The sequence below is a fragment of the Zootoca vivipara genome, chromosome 7, assembly GCF_963506605.1.
Source record: "Zootoca vivipara chromosome 7, rZooViv1.1, whole genome shotgun sequence".
In the NCBI taxonomy this organism is placed as follows: Eukaryota; Metazoa; Chordata; class Lepidosauria; order Squamata; family Lacertidae; genus Zootoca; species Zootoca vivipara.
Window position 1 is genome coordinate 79,122,420 of NC_083282.1, and position 17,435 is coordinate 79,139,854.

Below are 17,435 nucleotides of genomic sequence, written 5' to 3' on the forward strand. Positions count from 1 at the left end.
GTATGGAAGTGAGAGCTGGACCATAAAGAAGGCTGATCGCCGAAGAATTGATGCTTTTGAATTATGGTGCTGGAGGAGACTCTTGAGAGTCCCATGGACTGCAAGAAGAACAAACCTATCCATTCTGAAGGAAATCAGCCCTGAGTGCTCACTGGAAGGACAGATCCTGAAGCTGAGGCTCCAATACTTTGGCCACCTCATGAGAAGAGAAGAATCCTTGGAAAAGACCCTGATGTTGGGAAAGATTGAGGGCACTAGGAGAAGGGGACGACAGAGGACAAGATGGTTGGACAGTGTTCCCGAAGCTACGAACATGAGTTTGACCAAACTGTGGGAGGCAGTGCAAGACAGGAGTGCCTGGCGTGCTATGGTCCATGGGGTCACGAAGAGTCAGACACGACTAAACGACTAAACAACAACAACAACAATGTTGCATAGCTTGTAACTACTCAGAATAGACCTGCTGAAATTAATGGGACTAAGTTAGTCCTGCCCATTAATTTTAATGGGCTTACTCTGTGTAGGACTAGCACTGATGACAACCCATTTTAATCATGTCATTATGCTTAGTGGATGTAAACAGTTGACAGGCATTTGGGTCCCACTGAGTTGTTAGTGTGGGATTTTTAAATAAGTGAAGTACTTTACTTTGGGGGGGGGGGCTTTTTTGCGGGGAGGGAACGCTTCTTTTTCTCCCTTCTTCCTCAAAACAACAGACTCTTTATAACAATTTCCCTTAGCTACTTTCAGTGTCAGAATGTGCCTTGCTAAAGAAGATCAGATTTAATGTCATTATGGCTTCTTAATGGCAACAGTGACGTCCCCCAAAGGCAAAAAAAAAATTCTGTTGCCTCGTTTTAAAAAAATAAAAAGGATGGAATGCAAAACTCTCATCTAACTTTGTGTGGCCTTGGTAACTTTTGACTTGATCATCTGGTAGGGAGCTGTGCCAGCCACAACACAACTCCTGGAATCCAGCACTCTTTGCCAACATTGCACAAACTTTAAAGACACCCATGGCAGATGAACTGGTCCCACTTGGTAGTGCGGACATCCCAAGAGGGAATCAGATCAACAGTATGGAGAGCAGGGAGCAAATACTGCTACAAATGTACTATTATTAATAAAGAGCTGGCGCAATGGGAAAGACTTGTTATAGCTCTGGGTCTGTAGTAACTCTTCCTGCAGCTACTAATTATTTTGGAGTGCCCAGTTGACACAGGGCGTAGGACTTGTTTCCCTTCTGCCCAACATGTGTTGTGGGGCCAGGGCAGGGGACACAAACTGTGAGCCAGTACTTTAGCAATAAGAGTACTAACTGTTTCAGTATACTATCTGAAAGGCTATGCTTGAGTCAGTCCACACATCTGGGTACAGAGTTCCTGGGATTGAAGATAGGGAACTACAGGACATGTTTGAAGCCACAACACACCACACCACACCCACCCACCCACACCCACACCCACACCCACACCCACACCCACACCCACACAGAGAGAGAGAGAGAGAGAGAGAGAGACTTGTGGAAAGCTAGCATGTCAGGTAGAAGAATCTGCTCCCTGACCCTGACATGATACTTTTCCATAGGCAGGAAAATGTCCTGGAGAAACATGCCGACATGCAGCAACTTCCCGCTTCCCCATCTCCAGTCTGAAATGGTGCAGTTTCAGGAACCATGTGCTTTACCCAGATGTATAGACTGACTCTTGAGTCCCCAATTCTGCAATACGCCAAGGTGGCCAAGAAGAGAGGCTGTTCCTCATTGCAACACAACCATCAGAGAAAACAAGATCTCCACATTGAGAACATGTTAATCATTCTTGCTAGGAAATTTAAATATACTTCACTGAGGGGAAAAACACTTCTGTTGCAACATCGTTAAGAAGGATCCCTGAGTTTTCTGGGCGTTTTGAGAACTATCACAATGAGCACCAAGAAACTGAACTTGATTTCAATAATTGGCAGCACAATACTATATTTACATGGCTACTCAGAAATAAGTCCCAATTGAATACAATGGGGCTTATTCCCAGGTAACTCCCAAGATGGCAGCCTCAATTATTCAGTATCATATGTTTTCTGTAAATAAAAACTTGAAAGCGTAAGGTCTTTTAGGGTTGCCTGCTCTTAAGATTCTTATGAGAAAGCTTGAGATTTGATGAACTTGAAAAGCCTGAGAAACAAAACATAATAGCACTTTCCAATTTAAGTTGAGATGACTTTAAAAACATTCTATTCTTTGTAGGGCTGAGAGGGAACCTAAAAAACCAACCCGTTTCAATTTTGCAGGGCTATGCATATAGTCAAATGCAGCACCTGGTAAACTAATAGGAAACTGGAAGCACCACCAAAGCAAAGTTAATTTAAAAAAAACGAGTTTTAAGCAGATGCTGAAATCTCTTCCGTGAAATCTGCAGGCCTTACACAAAAACACACCAAAAAAAACCCCAACTGAGTTTTTGGCTGTACTATGCCTTGAGTTCGTCTCTTTTCTAGTCCAAAGCAGTGAAAATGTGTCTTCGGTGCATCCCATGGGTTGAGCAACAATGTGGTAAAGCCACAATCCAGAGAGCTGCTTTACAGCATCACAAGGCATTATGCCCACACTGCATGGTTTTCTTCCCCCTTCCCATTACAGCAGCCCTCCTGCACGACACCGAAGCTCCTATGATACCATGCAGCGTGATGTTTGGGCCTCGGTTTTTAAAAAAGAACAAAAATATATGCTGCAAGCAGAGATCTGTTCCTCTATGTTTTTCTGCCTCACACTGCCTATGCGTTATCTCATCATTAGTTCTGGCCATTAATTTCCTCCCTCCCCAAATCTGATAATTTTCTAGAAACATCACACTCTGTATTTTGCTGAGCGGGCGACTTTGCGATTCATCTGTTGTTCACAGCAGACGTAGAATTCTACACAGGCATCTAGACTGACGCTCTCTTTTCATTGCTGCTGAAGTTCTCTTTCCTGTGTGTGTGTGTAGTCATATTAATAGGTTGTGTCAGGCACATGCGTTGCTAACATGAGAACAACATGATCTTTGGACAAAAGGAAGAGTGTTCTTTTTGATGTTTACAGTGAGAGGTGCCGAGCTGCTTAGTCAAAGCTGTCAGTTTGATGCCAGTCCATTGTTCCTGGTGTTGAACCGGTGCCTTGAGATGATCAGTTAAGGAAGCAGGAGGCTGATGGGGCAGGAGAAGAATCTAAGAGGTCAGGTACGGAAGCATTCAGTAAAAGTTGTCGCGCAAATCTCTTCTTCTATGTTTGACTTCTGGCAGGGAGTCCAGAAAACTCTTTCCTGATAATTTCATTAACTGTGAAGGAAAAGAGGAAGGGGGGGGGGAATAGGTGTTACAATTAACAGTAAAAAGTTAAAGGGAACAGTAAATGAAGTCACTAGTGTGATTTGCCATCAAAAGCAATGCAGAGACCCAGCATGGATGAGTGATTAAAGTGTTGGATTAGGAAGACCTGAGTTCGAATCATCAACCTAGTCATGAACCGGGACAGTCACTATTTCTCAGCCTAATCTACCATCTGAGGGCTGTTGTGAAGATCAAATGTAAATGTCTGCGTAAACCCCGGCAGAAGTGGTTTGGTTTCTTTTGAGCGGCAATAATAGCTTTGTAACACAGAGAGTAGGCCTCTATGTACTGGCTTAAAGAAAACAACCCCACAAAAAAATGAGTTAAGATAAAATAAATTGCTGTGGTGATTCGGAGGTTTAATCTGAAATCAAGCTGAATTTGAGTTTCTTGCTGCCTCTGGTAACTTTTCTCTCTTACATCATGGATCTAGATTCAGGTAGGTAGCCGTGTTGGTCTGACGCAGTCGAAATAAAAATAAAATAATTTTTTTTCCCCAGTAGCACCTTATAGACCAACTAAATTTGTTCTGGTATAAGCTTTCGTTGCATTTGTGTGGTATCTGAAGAAGTGTGCATGCACACGAAAGCTTATGCCGGAACAAACTTAGTTGGTCTAAAAGGTGCTACTGGACAATTTTTTATTTTTATATTTTTATTACATCATGGATGTTAGCCATTTGGATTTTAAAGGGGCAAAATAATATTAGAATTAGAGCTGTCAAGAGATGCACAAGGGAAACTGTGTTTTAATGCTAATAAACAGGGCTAAATCTTTGCAGATTTTTATATTAAAGATGTATGTTTTGCAATATTCTATTAATACTATTGCTTAATACAAGTTTGTCATGGCCTTTGGCTAGAACAATAAACTTATTAACTCGAAAAAGTGTGTGTGTGTGTGTGTATCAGGCCAAACTCTCATTAGCCTTGCTCTGTGGCTGCTTTTGCCTAGCTGGAATACCTCTTTAGCATCACCACTTTTTGCTCTGCCCACAACCCTACAATGAGCATCATACCCATACATTATTCTGAGCTCCTTGGAGGGAGGGAAGGATACAAAATGGCAAAGCAATGCAATGTAATGCAATGATGCATCTAAAATTATTTACAGAATAATGCTGTAGCTTCTCATTTTTACTCCGTTTTCTAACCTATACTCTGAGCTAAGAACAGGCAAAATTGACAGCTGTACTGTATATGCAGGAGTTCTACCCAGCAGTGAAGTCTGTGCTTCTCCACTGACAATTGTGCTGGGCTCCTTTCTGGCTTGAGAAATTCCACTAGATACCGCTCACAGAATGGTGAGCCTCTCTTTACAGCCTTAAGAACTTTTTTTTTTTTGCAAGAAGAAGATGAGAACTAACGTATTTTCTGGATAACAGGATTCTGAGACAATTATTGAAATCTGTGCTTTTTCTAAAATTTCACAACCCCATGACTCCATGCCTGTCCCACACATAAAAAGAGGCTAAAGTTATAAAAAATAGTATTCACAATTTCAATATTTAAAAAATCCATCTCAACTGGTGTTTACAGAGTTTCACTGGCAAACCTGGCACTAGCAGTTTCATTTCAAAGAGGAGAATTAAAGCAGGCTTCCTGTTCCAAAACATTTATTTCCAGAAACTGAGACACAAACAGGGGATTTTGCACGTTTAGCTGGGCAATGTTTAGCTGGTGTCCAGGTGCTGTTAGTGAATATGCACAAGTAACAGGTAAAGTGAACAGTAATTGATCGACTGTATTGTTCACGTGGGGAATTATGCATATTGCCCAGGCAATGTACAAATTGATCTCTGATCAATTCACATTCTTGGGCATATTATGATGATTTCTCATAATGAATGGGAAATGTACCCAATCCCCTGTTGGTTATGTCAGTCAGTATGTATTCTCCATGCCTCCATGTGCTTAAGCACATGCTCCATAAAGCTCACAGGAATAATCCCTCATCAAGGTTGAAATGATAGAACAAACCAAAAATCTTCAAAGCAGGTACAAATCCAACTAAAAACAAAAGATTTTAAAAATGGCAGCTCTAGGGAAAGGATTTCCGGGGGAAAAGATAGAAGGAAAGGGTTAATCTCCTCCCTGTGTGTGGCCCTGATCCAGAACACCTGTTGCTAATTCTTTTCAAAGAATGTTGACATCCCAAACTTGGTATTCAAAGATCTGTTTAACATCACATACTGTATAGGTTAACCCAAAATCAATGACCACTTGAAGCCAGCTTAAACAAAGAATCTCCAGTATCTGAAGAGCACAGTGGTGCTAGAATCAAAAAGGTCCCAAGGCAGGTTCTTCTATAACCTGGAGCCAAGAGTGACTCCCCCTAAATCCTTAAAGTCCATGCATGGATAACACGGCTAGGACAGCATCATCTCTGGATCTCAGTGACCATGGGCAAGTATGTCTGAAGAGGCAATCTTTCAGATAAAAATAATAATAATTCTGCTGCTCCACTATTACCCAGGGTCTTCATTTCCCTTCCTTTTGGGCAATGTTGAAGTACTACGGTACCTTTGGGGATCTATACAGCATTGGCTGACTGCTGTTTGGGCTCAGCTACTTAAGCGTAGCTTAAACGTAGCGCGGGTGGCGCTGTGGTCTAAACCACTGAGCCTCTTGGGCTTGCTAATCAGAAGGTTGGCAGTTCGAATCCCCGTGACGGAGTGAGCTCCCGTTGCTCTGTCCCAGCTTCTGCCAACCTAGCAGTTTGAAAGCATGCCAGTGCAAGTAGATACATAGGTACCGCTGTGGCGGGAAGGTAAATGGCATTTCCGTGCACTCTGGCTTCCATCAATGTGTCCTGTTGCACCAGAAGTGGTTTAGTCATGCTGCCTACATGACTCACAAAGCTGCCTGTGGACAAATGCCAGGTCCCTCGGCCTGAAAAGCAAGATAAGCGCCGCAACCCCATAGTCGCCTTTGGCTGGACTTAACCGTCTAGGGGTCCTTTACCTTTTACCTTTTACTGAAATGTGCAGCATGATACAACTGGCCAGGTTCATGTGGAAAAACTTAATGAACTCTCAGAATTATATTAATTAACAATTGTCCAATGTACTTGACTAACATTCCAATTTATAGTGATTTTAGTAAAATTTTAGTACAAACGTTGACTTCTGAATTTTGAAATTGTTAGATAAATGATTATCATGCTTTGTTTTGTGAGAGGGGGCTGGGATGTTCCACAGGATATCCCAACATGTTAGAGAGATTCCTCAACTACAACCACAGGTTGAAGAACAGTGCCCTAAAAGACAATGGTGCACATTTTCATAATACATTCAAGTCTGGAAATGCAGTGAAAAGATCAGTGAAGTCCAAGACACTGCGAGATTTTATCTTACAAACATGCACATATATATGTGAATATATGTGTTTAAGATTGTTGCAGTCTTATACACGCTTGCGCCTGATAAAACTTCCTGAAACATTGTGCTGCAGATGCGCTCCAAACCTTTGGAGCGCAGTCCAATGAACATGCATGGAATCAGGCAGTACGTTTTTTAAATATATATATATATATTTGGGCTTTCGGGAGCTGCTTGGCTCTTTGTAAATAACGAAGCCTGAAGGCACCCTTGCTCCCAGATCAGCTGCCCTTCTGGAGTGTTGCAATGTAAGGGAGCATCCAGCGGGAGGTGAAATTGATCTAGTTTCACACGACCCAAAGGCTGACACTTTAAATTTTTTTTTTAAAAAAGCCTTCCTGTTTTCTCTACCCAGGAAATGAGAAGAGCAGATCTTCAATGGAAATTTTTCAGTCTCTTGAGCGCTAAAAATAGGAGTTAGGTAAAAAGAGGTGGGCATCAGCACTAATGAGGGAGTGGAGCTTCATTTCCTTTCTGTAAACAAGCAGGACTGAGCTGCAAGCTGGTCTATTTATCAACACATTTGTTCACATAGTTAGGTATAGGACAAGGAGGGAGGGAAAGCCCTCCATTGTAGAGACATTTCCTTTTATTTAATGAAATCAACCTGTTTGGAAATGGGACATTTTTCCTGTTAGAAAGCACCAAGGCAGCCAAATATGAAAAAGAAAGAAGTGTGTGTGTGTGTGTGTGTGTGTGTGTGTGTAGGGCAGAATGGTTGAATAGTGTTAACATTTTAAACGTGAGCAAGGAAAATCCCTGATGGATTAAAAAGTAAAATGACGTTAACCTTTTTTAAGCTTACTGAGGCAAGTGCTTCTAAGGGATAGATAAAGCCCAGTTCAGAGCTGTGCTGAACACATCTCATGGAAGAATCAGATCTCACTTTTTTCACGGGCTTGCTGCCGCCACACCTAGTTTCTTCTGGATGATGCCCACAAAATGCAAGTCAGCGCATAAGGTACACATACCTCGGCCTCACCTGTGTCTGGTCTGTACCTCTTCAAATGGAAATTTATATAACTGAATGTTCCTCCCATCTACCCCTTGCCAAAATAAAATAAAATAAACATTCATAGAAAATCAGATAGGGTGCTTGTCTGGCCCTCTTCCTGACATGGGAGTTCCCTGCAGGGTGATCTCTCTTTTTTCCATCAAGGAACTTTCTGCCACATGACAGAATGAGCCTCCAACAATACTCTGAAGTGGTACAGGCCAGATACAGGTTTACTGCCTCAGGGAGATGGAGCCCTGAGTCCCAATAAACAGCATTCAGTGCTGAATCTGGCATTTCACTCGGTGGGTGCGGGAGCTCTGCAAAGTTCTTGCCAGCTATGGAGACTGCCATCCGTAGTCCTGCACAAGGATTGTTGAAATTGGGGGATGCAATTGTAGTACAGAGTGTGCAATTGTAGTACAGAGTGTGCAGGCCATCCACACTCTGGAAGTGCCTGAGGCATTTGCTTTTGGTGCATAAGCCCGCTCACCCTTTCGCGTGCAGTGGCATTGTGGGACGGAGGATGCTTCACTGGGGCTCCGGCGGAAGAATTCAACCTGGCTGGGCCCTTCCTGGTGGGCGGAGGGGGCTTTGGCAAATGGGGGTGCAGGCTGGGACTTGGGCCATAGATGCCAAGTTTTCCCTTTTCTCGCGAGGAAGCGTATTCAGCATAAGGGAAAATCCCTTAAAAAAAGTGATAACTTGGCAGCTATGACTTGGGCTGGGGGGGGGGCGGAACCAATGGAGCCGGCGGTGGGCTTCCCTTGGATCCACCCCTTGCGCATTCAAGCCATAGCTGCCAAGTCTCCCGCTGAAAAATGCGGGATCAGCAGCGGCGCAGCACCGGAAGTCGCTTCTACGCATGTCCGGACATGCGTAGAAGCAACTTCCAGTGCCACTCTGCCTGATTTTAGGTGCCCAGGCATGGGCAGAGCGGCACCGGAAGTCACTTCTACACATGTCCGGACATGCGTAGAAGTGACTTCCAGTGCAGCACTACCCATGTCTGGGCACCGGAAATCGGGCGGCGCCAGGACCCAAAATGGAGCCTCCCTGGCAGGTAGGAAATCCGGGGGATTTACCATTTCTGGGCTGCCACCGGGAAACGGTTTAAAAAACGGGGGTTTCCTGCGAAAAATGGGAGACTTGGCAGCTATGATTTAAGCAGCCAGCACCCTGGGCTCGGGCGGTTTCTTCCTGCGCCGGTTTTTCGGATTTCTCTTGCGCCGATTTGTGTCCCAATTTTCACAGGACATTCCTGGAATTACACAGAACCCATACCGGCTTCTGATGTGATCCTGGAATGTCCTGTCCCAGCCCCCCCCCCCCACTCCAGTGCCAGCATGGAGGAGGAAGAGCCGGTGCTTGCAGCGATGCCACTCTCTTGCCCAAGTCAGCGGGCAGCTGCAAGACCAAGGCAGCAAAAGATACACATCCCGATTTTCATCAGAGGAGTGTTGGAGGGCAAGTAAGTGCTGCACAAATGAACTGTAATTTAAACACAACTGAAGCCACCTGGAGCACCACTAACTACCTTTGGCATGTGAGGAATCAAGTTTAAATTAACATTTAAGCTCTTGCAGCTAAGACCAGAACTGAAGTTGCACCCCAATGAGATCCCCACCCCATACATCAATGGAGTTTTGACATGAATGGTGAAGATGACTTGTGCATTATGTGAATGCGTAAAGAGCTGACTGCTTCAGGAGCAGCACTGTTGATGATGAATATTCGAAAAGGTTGGCAGCATCCTCTTTCCTGCACAAATGCAAATGCCGTCATACTGCGTGCCCAATAAAGTGAAGCAGTTTTAAAAACAGGAATGTTTCCTAGCACAATTCTTAAAGATGTTTACTTGGAGGAAAAACTTGCTGCATTCAATGGGTCTTGTTTCCTAATAAGTGTGCTTAGGATTGCAGCCTGAAGCAGTCATCGCCTGCGCTCCAGCATGCCAAAGAGCACTGTGAGGGTGCCTGCTGAAATAGCCCATGCCTTGACAGTCAAACAACCCACTTCTGCATATTGTGTCACTTTGGGGATTGTTCCCCCCCCCTTCTCTTTGCAACAGGAATGCTATTCAGTAACATGCAGAGGTTAGTTAGCAAATGTTTCCAAGTTGTCCTCCATGGCAACTCTTAGCCCCAAGCAGCTCACAGATGCGGTTTTAGGGTAGCATGGGAGGGGGGGGTGTGCCACCGAATTTTAGCATTGCATGCAGCGCCACTGAAATGTGAGAGCCCAAAGTCCGCCACTGCAGCTCGGTGCTGCCCAGATACATGGAAACATCATTAAAGAAGCCACACTGATTTGACCTGCAACTTTGACAAGGGTATCTCCAGAGTATAGATGACTGGATACAAACGGTTAATACTGTGTAGCATCACTTTAAATTAGGGTAATTTCTAGGCTCGTTTTCCCAGAGCTATCCAAAAAAATCTCAAGACCTGATAAGCCACACCAGCCTTTTAAAGGTTTAAGCAACATCCTAAGCTTTGGCAATTGATCAGCAGCACAGTTATCTAAAGCTGCATGCCCAGATGCTTCTGAGTGGATGGTTGAACTTCCAACTGCATGCCAGTGTGCAAAAGACTAATAGGCTGCGCCCTGATGTAACAGAGCCTATACTGCACCATGTGGAATTGCTGGTACATGATTAATGCTATGGAGCCAGCAAAAAATCCGAAGCTAGATTGGCAATGGGCTGAGCTATGCCGTACGGATTCCAGGGTTTCTCAAAAAAATAATACAACATAACTCATGCCACAAGCTTAGATTAATTTAATCAGTAGATCAATCAACTAAAGTTGGCTTGATTAATTGGTAGGAGCCAATTTTAATCGGCAACAACACATTTACGATTTGGTGGAGCTGCAAGTTAAGTCATTTTGAGGGCTATTTTTCACGCCTTATCATAAGAAAACCGAAAGAGAAAGTCAACAAGTGTTAATTGTGCCAATGAGCAGACTATTTTACTAAAGTATATAAGTAACTTTCTAGTTCTTCCAGTATTTCACATATAGGATCTACAGCAGGCATTTGGCAATCCAATGATTAAATTAGCAACACAAGCAGCTGTTTAATTAACAAAACACCCTCTACTTGGTTGAAAGTCTCCAAAGTCACATTTCCTTACAGTTTCAAGTGCAATGGAGTGGGAAGCATTGTGCATGCTGGAGAAACACCTTAAATTAATTGCCAGTAATTTCATCTAGGCCCTTTTTGAACTAATTTTGAATGCATCCGGCAAGTCGAATATATGCTATTCATAGCGGGTGTGTGGAGCACATTGCTTTAAAAACCTGCCACAAGTTCATGTCATCACCCCTCCTGCCCGGTCCCCATATCACTGTTCCATATTCACATTTTCCAATCCACTCATATTTTTTTAATGTACTTTTGATGATTGTACAGCAGATATCTCAGGCTTATTATGACTCACTCTGCCTTTGCATTGGAGGGGGAAAGGGGGAGATGATGGCAAAGAGTCCAAAAATTCCTGAGGCCTGAATACTGCGCTTTGATTCTCGTAAATATCTAATAAAAATGTGCCCTCATTTAGTCAAATGGTTGGGACGGCATCCAAAAGATTAAGATAATCAGAGGTTTAGATAAAGGGGAGTGCTGTGTACACAGGATTACACTGTTGTGGACAACAGATTTCGAAAGAGTGCGCACCCAATAACAGCCTGTATTACAGAGCAGAAGCATCTGCACATCCCAGCTGGTGTGTTGTGCATGTGGCACGATCCATGTAAACATGTGCAATGCTCATCAGCATTTATGCATTTGCTTCGGCATCCTTATAAGAACTTGCATGAAAGTGGCCCCCCAACCTTTCTCACAGGCTCATATAAGATCAGTATAAACAGTTAGGCCTGGTGAGCATTTAAGATCCTCATTCCTACTTTGCAGGTTGCCATCTGATTGGATTTCACTTTGATTCTGACTTGATTTTAAGATGTATTTTAACTGATTGCTTGATTTTATGGTGATGTGTCATATATTTGATGTTAGCCGCCCTGAACCTGGTTTTCGCTGGGGAGGGTGGGGTTTAAATAAAATATCTTCTTCTTCTTCTTCTTCTTCTTCTTCTTCTTCTTCTTCTTCTTCTTCTTCTTCTTCTTCTTCTTCTTCTTCTTCTAAACTAGCAATTTAACCAATGTTTGATTAAGCTACAACTAGGGGTGAGCAAATGTCTCAGTTTGATTTCTATCCATTTATCAATGTTCCGTTTTCAATTTTCCATAAGGTAAAGGACCCCTGACAGTTAAGTTCAGTCAAATACAACTATGGGGTTGCAGCGCTCATCTCGCTTTCAGGCCAAGGGAGCCGGCGTTTGCCCACAGACCGTTTTTCTGGGTCATGTGGCCAGCATGACTAAGCCGCTTCTGGCACAACAGAACACCGAAACCAGAGCAGTGCACAGAAACGCCATTTACCTTCCCGCTGGAGTGGTACCTATTTATCTACTTGCACTTTGATGTGCTTTCAAACTGCTAGGTTGGCAGGAGCTGGGACTGAGCAACGGGAGCTCACCCTATCGTGGGGATTCGAACCGCCAACCTTCCGATTAGCAAGCCCAAGAAGCTCAGAGGTTTAGACCACAGCGCCACCTGCGTCCCGTTCAATTTTCCATACTTCCACATAAATATTTGTATATATTTAAACTGCTCATGAAAATTCACCACGGTTTTAGCACGAGTTTCTCCTAATATATGTATTTTTGTATGCAATTTCCCATAATACAATGCATTTTTGTTTGTTATTTTCACCAAAGCAGGCATTTTTATGCATACTTTAGCATATGCATTTTTGAAACATGCTACTGTATTACGGTAGTGAGCTGCATTGCTAAATCTGAGTAATTGCAGATTTCGAATGGTGGCTGTTTTTTCAGTTCACGTGTTGTTTCAGAAAGTGCTTATTAAGCCAGGTTCACCTTTAAATGCGAGCTGATTTCTACCCCATCTCCAGCAACAGCTCTATCCATTTCAGCACCTCCTAACAGAACCATAAATGTGGCTTGCATTGCAATCAGTCAGCATGCCCTGAAGCTCTTGTGGCCTCTTCAGCATTTATTGAAAGCAGAACAGGTTCATTAATACCACACCAATTTAGTTGTGTGAATTTTGCTTAAAGAAAGCATGGCAAATTTTTAAATCTGTCGATTAAATCTGTCCCCTTCCCATTTTTTTCACTGAGGCTGAGATAAAAATGTAAGAAAACTCCTGTTGAATCAGACTAAAGGTAAAGGTAAAGGGACCCCTGACCATTAGGTCCAGTCGTGACCGATTCTGGGGTTGCGCACTCATCTGGCATTATTGGCCGAGGGAGCCGGCATATAGCTTCCAGGTCATGTGGCCAGCATGACAAAGCCGCTTCTGGCAAACCAGAGCAACACATGGAAACGCCGTTTACCTTCCCGCTGTAGCGGTTCCTATTTATCTACTTGCATTTTGATGTGCTTTCAAACTGCTAGGTTGGCAGGAAGTTGAAGCAGACTAGTGGCCACTTAATCACGTATCTTGGTTTCCCACAGTGGCAAGCAGATGCCTCAGGGAAGCCCAAAACCAGGTCTTTCCTGCCTGTTCCCCTATAGAATGTTCAAATTCCAAAAATGAGGGGTGCCATAAAGTTGTAGCACGTCTTGGGAATTCAAAAGACATTTTGGTTTAATTAATGTAATTGAGGTTTGCTTGGCAAAACTGAACAGAAATCATTAAAAATGATTGCCAAGTACTTGCAGTTACATTAATAATATTTTAAATTACCGCATTTTATTTACCATTTAGAATTACCTGACATTTTCAAAAGGTAAAATTAAAATTCTTTGATTTTTCACAAGCAGTTTATGTGCTTCTTCGTCAAACGTAGACTTAGGAAGCTAATCGTTGTCCAATCGCAAAAATAATAGATTTTAATTGCTCACATTCAAACACATATTTTTGAGACTTCTCAAAGAAGAAATTTGCAAAAATTACGCTCCACCCCTTAAAATGTCATGTCCTATTTCCCCACCCCCACCCCACCAGAAACCAGTATTCATTGAAATGCATACACTATAAAGGACATCTAGCCTTACTGGCTTCCTCTTCTCTGTACTAAATTTGATGGAAAATAAATAAATTTGAAGATGGCTTAAAGATCTTTTCAAATGGGAGCCATTTTTGGAAATGACCACTCTTGCCCCTTACCCTCCCCCCCATTTTCCTCCTCTTTCCTGGTGCTAAACATGGTTCGATATGTAATGCATGCTTAAGCAGCCATGGTTAACCCAAACCATAGCTCCATTGTAAACCAAAGGTTGAGGGTTGCAACAGAAGTGATGGCAGCAGCTATGCCAATGCACTCACGCCTCCATCCAGTTCGTACATAAAGCAGGAGTGAGGTGTCCACTTTATATCTCAAAAAGGGATTTGCAGGTGAAGGGAACAGAATCTTCCCTCCTCTCTCACCTTACTTCCAGTGCTTGAATTATAGGAACTTCAGAGGAGGGTCCTCTTACCAGGGCCAGATTTAGCTTTGATGAGGCCCTAAGCTACTGAAGGTAATGGGGCCCTTTATATGTCCAGCTGTCCTTTGTCAACAACAAAGTGTTGCTGTTTTTTGTGTGTTGAATATATGCTATATGGCAATTAATGGTCCTAATAGGTATCTAAAGCCATTTGCACGTAACAAAATATGTATTTTATCAAAGTAATTGTTGAACTGAAATACAATTAAGAAGTATATTAATTGTGAAATACAATTAAGAAGTATATTAATAGTGAAATAATTATTAAGCTCTAACTTAAAATGATTTTTATCCATAACAAACTTAATAATGCAAACACATTGGCATTTGGCAACTTTTGGGGGGGAGGGCCCCCAAGAGTGTGGGGCCCTAAGCTATAGCTTGTTTAGTTTATATGTAAATCCGGCACTGGCTCTTACCTTTTATTACAACCCTTTTAGCTGCAGTTTTGAAAACACTACAGGGGGCATCATGTGGTTAAAACTGGGATGAGTCCAATAATAATGGGGCTTGTGGATTTAATTAAGAAACCAATTTGCACACACGGAGACACACACACACACACACACACACACACACAGTTCAACCTCTGTTCACCTTCCCTGCATTTTGTCACCTCCGACATTCATGTATCTCCCCACCTGAAGCAACGAGAGGATGTCTCCTCCCCACACCAGAATTTCCCCAAGTCCCTGGGATGTTACCAGAATACCATAGGATGGCTGCTGTTCACAGCGGTTGCATCACAATGGGCGGTTTGGTCCAGGTTGTGTAAAACGGGAGGAATACCAACTAACAAGGCCTGGTTCATTTGTGGTATACTTGCAATGACAACAAAATATCAAAAGGCCTGCCAAGTAATTGAGCAATTGAACCAGCAGATCTCTGGTTCAGCTGACCGATTTCCAGCACAGCATGGCATAAATCCCAGCACAGCTGTATATAAAGGTAAAAGGTAAAGGAACCCTGGATAGTTAAGTCTAGTAAAAGGTGACAATGGGGTTGCGGCGCTCATCTCGCTTTCAGGCAGAGGGAGCCAGCATTTGTCCACAGGCAGCTTTCCGGGTCATGTGGCCAGCAGGACTAAACCGCTTCTGGCGCAATGGAACACCGTGACAGAAACCGCCTTTTATCTACTTTTTACACTATTTATCTACTTACACTGGCGTGCTTTCGAACTGCTAAGTTGGCAGGAGCTGGGACAGAGCAACGGGAGCTCACCCCGTTGTGTGTATTCAAACCACCAACCTTCTGATCGGCAAGTTCAAGAGGGTCAGTAGTTTAGACCACAGCGCCACCTGCATCCCCTACAGCTGCATATTTGCCAGAGTAACGCCATTCATTGCAGCTCAGCTGCTGTTAAGCCCTGAAAAATGGGCGTTCCAGCAGAGTGGCAAGAGAAGGACCAGGCAGGGCGATGTACAATGGATCCTAACTCCATTCAGCTTGTTACAGGTGGGTAGCCGTGTTGGTCTGAGTCGAAGCAAAATAAAAAAATTCCTTCAGTAGCACCTTAAAGACCAACTAAGTTTATATTTTGGTATGAGCTTTCGTGTGCATGCACACTTCTTCAGATACACTAGAAACAGAAGTGTCAGACCCTATATATATATACAGAGGGTGGTGGGGGTGGGTGGGAATGGGAGATGGGCTGATGGGAGTGGTAAACCTGTAGATGGGTGTTAATGGCTGATGATGGCTGCAATTAGTCCTGGGCTGAGGTGCTAAAGAAAGCTTGATCATGCATAATGAGATAAGAATCCGATATCTCTATTCATCCCAGGTGCTTCCATGGTTTTAAGCTTGGTAATGATTTCCAATTCAGCAACTTCCCTTTCCAGTCATTCCCTTTCATTCCCTTTCAAGTCAACTTCCCTTTCCAGTCCATTCAGCTTGGTTATGGCAACATGTGGAACGTGCACTGCTAAAAAGGGGGGTGTTTTCCATCTGCCAGCCTAGCCCTGAGTGGATTATGGAATGGGCACAATTTACGATGGATTCCTATATTTAGGATTGCTCTGTAATTTAGCAGCAGCTGGATCAAGCCCCTAGTGTTTGGCAAAAGAACCTGAAGTTAATCTGCTATGTAGGTTTCATTCTCGTCTCTGAACTATGCTGCAGATAAGATTCACACCATACGGCACGGTTTTCTCCAAGCAAGTGATTCCTCCTGAAATCAATCAGATTGTGTGTGTGTGTGTGTGTGTGTGTGTGTGTGTGTGTACACAAAATGAGTACAGCCAGAGAATGAAGGAACCAAATGCATACCGTGTTTCCCTGAAAATAAGACACTGTCATATATTTATTTTTCATTAAGAAGACACACTATGGCTTATTTTCGGGGGTGTCTTATTCTAGCAGGAAGGGCTCCAGGTGCGGCGCGGCATGGCGAAGGGCAGTGAGCGCCGCGTCCATGTCTTATTTTGGGGGGTATGGCTTATATTGTGGAAATGCTTAGAAATCCTGCTGCAGGTTATTTTATGGGTATGTCTTATTTTCAGGGAAACAGGGTAGAAAAGGCCCCATAGGAAAATTATGCTAGAGATGGGGGTGGGGCTGGGGAGCAGGGGCCACATTCATTTTTGGAACAGGCAAATGCGTTTGAAATACCCAGAAAACTCCAGACCCCAATGCCTTAAAAACAAGGACAGCTAGTGTTGGTAAATGTCAATGATTTTTAAAACACAGCGTGTGACATGTCACAGCCCGCCACCCAGCCACTTCCCTACCCACCAAATATCATATATTTCTACAATTAACCTTTCAACCAAACAAAAAAAAAACAACCAAAATGACATTGACAGAAGAAACCCAGCTAAATCAAAGAAAATTTAAGAAAATCTGCAGCTAGACAAAAGTCAGGAAAATATCAATTACCTTGGACTTTGATTGCTCGGTTCAAAAAAGCACAGTCATTCTGTCTCATATAATGTTTTGTATCCAGCTAAGGTGTGTGTCTATCAGCTCTGAAAAAGATTTGTAAAACCATTTTTGAGAAAGAAATGTAACCTTTGACCCTGCTGAAAGGTCAAATGTTACAATGCTTGCTTTCTGTTGCACATTAAATGCTATAACATGAATTGCTTCCCTACACACCCCTGGACCAACTAACCAGCATCCACACGAACTGCTTCACTTGAAACAGCTGGAGGTACATTTGAATTAACTTTCTCATATTT

General features: G+C 43.2%; 1 protein-coding gene across 6 annotated transcripts in view; it reads right to left on the reverse strand.

The window, feature by feature from the left end:
* Window positions 1-1,475: 1,475 nt before the first annotated feature.
* Window positions 1,476-17,435, reverse strand: part of NFATC2 (nuclear factor of activated T cells 2) — a 137,200-nt gene continuing 121,240 nt past the window's right edge. For 5 of the 6 annotated variants that reach the window (XM_060277311.1, XM_060277313.1, XM_035121779.2 and 2 more), the window contains exon 10: window positions 1,476-3,315. In XM_060277311.1, coding sequence (XP_060133294.1) covers window positions 3,260-3,315 — 56 coding nt within the window. In that variant the 3' untranslated portion in view covers window positions 1,476-3,259. Of the gene's footprint in view, window positions 3,316-17,133; window positions 17,223-17,435 lie in introns of all 6 variants that reach the window. The other variant, XM_035121780.2, reaches the window with a different exon arrangement.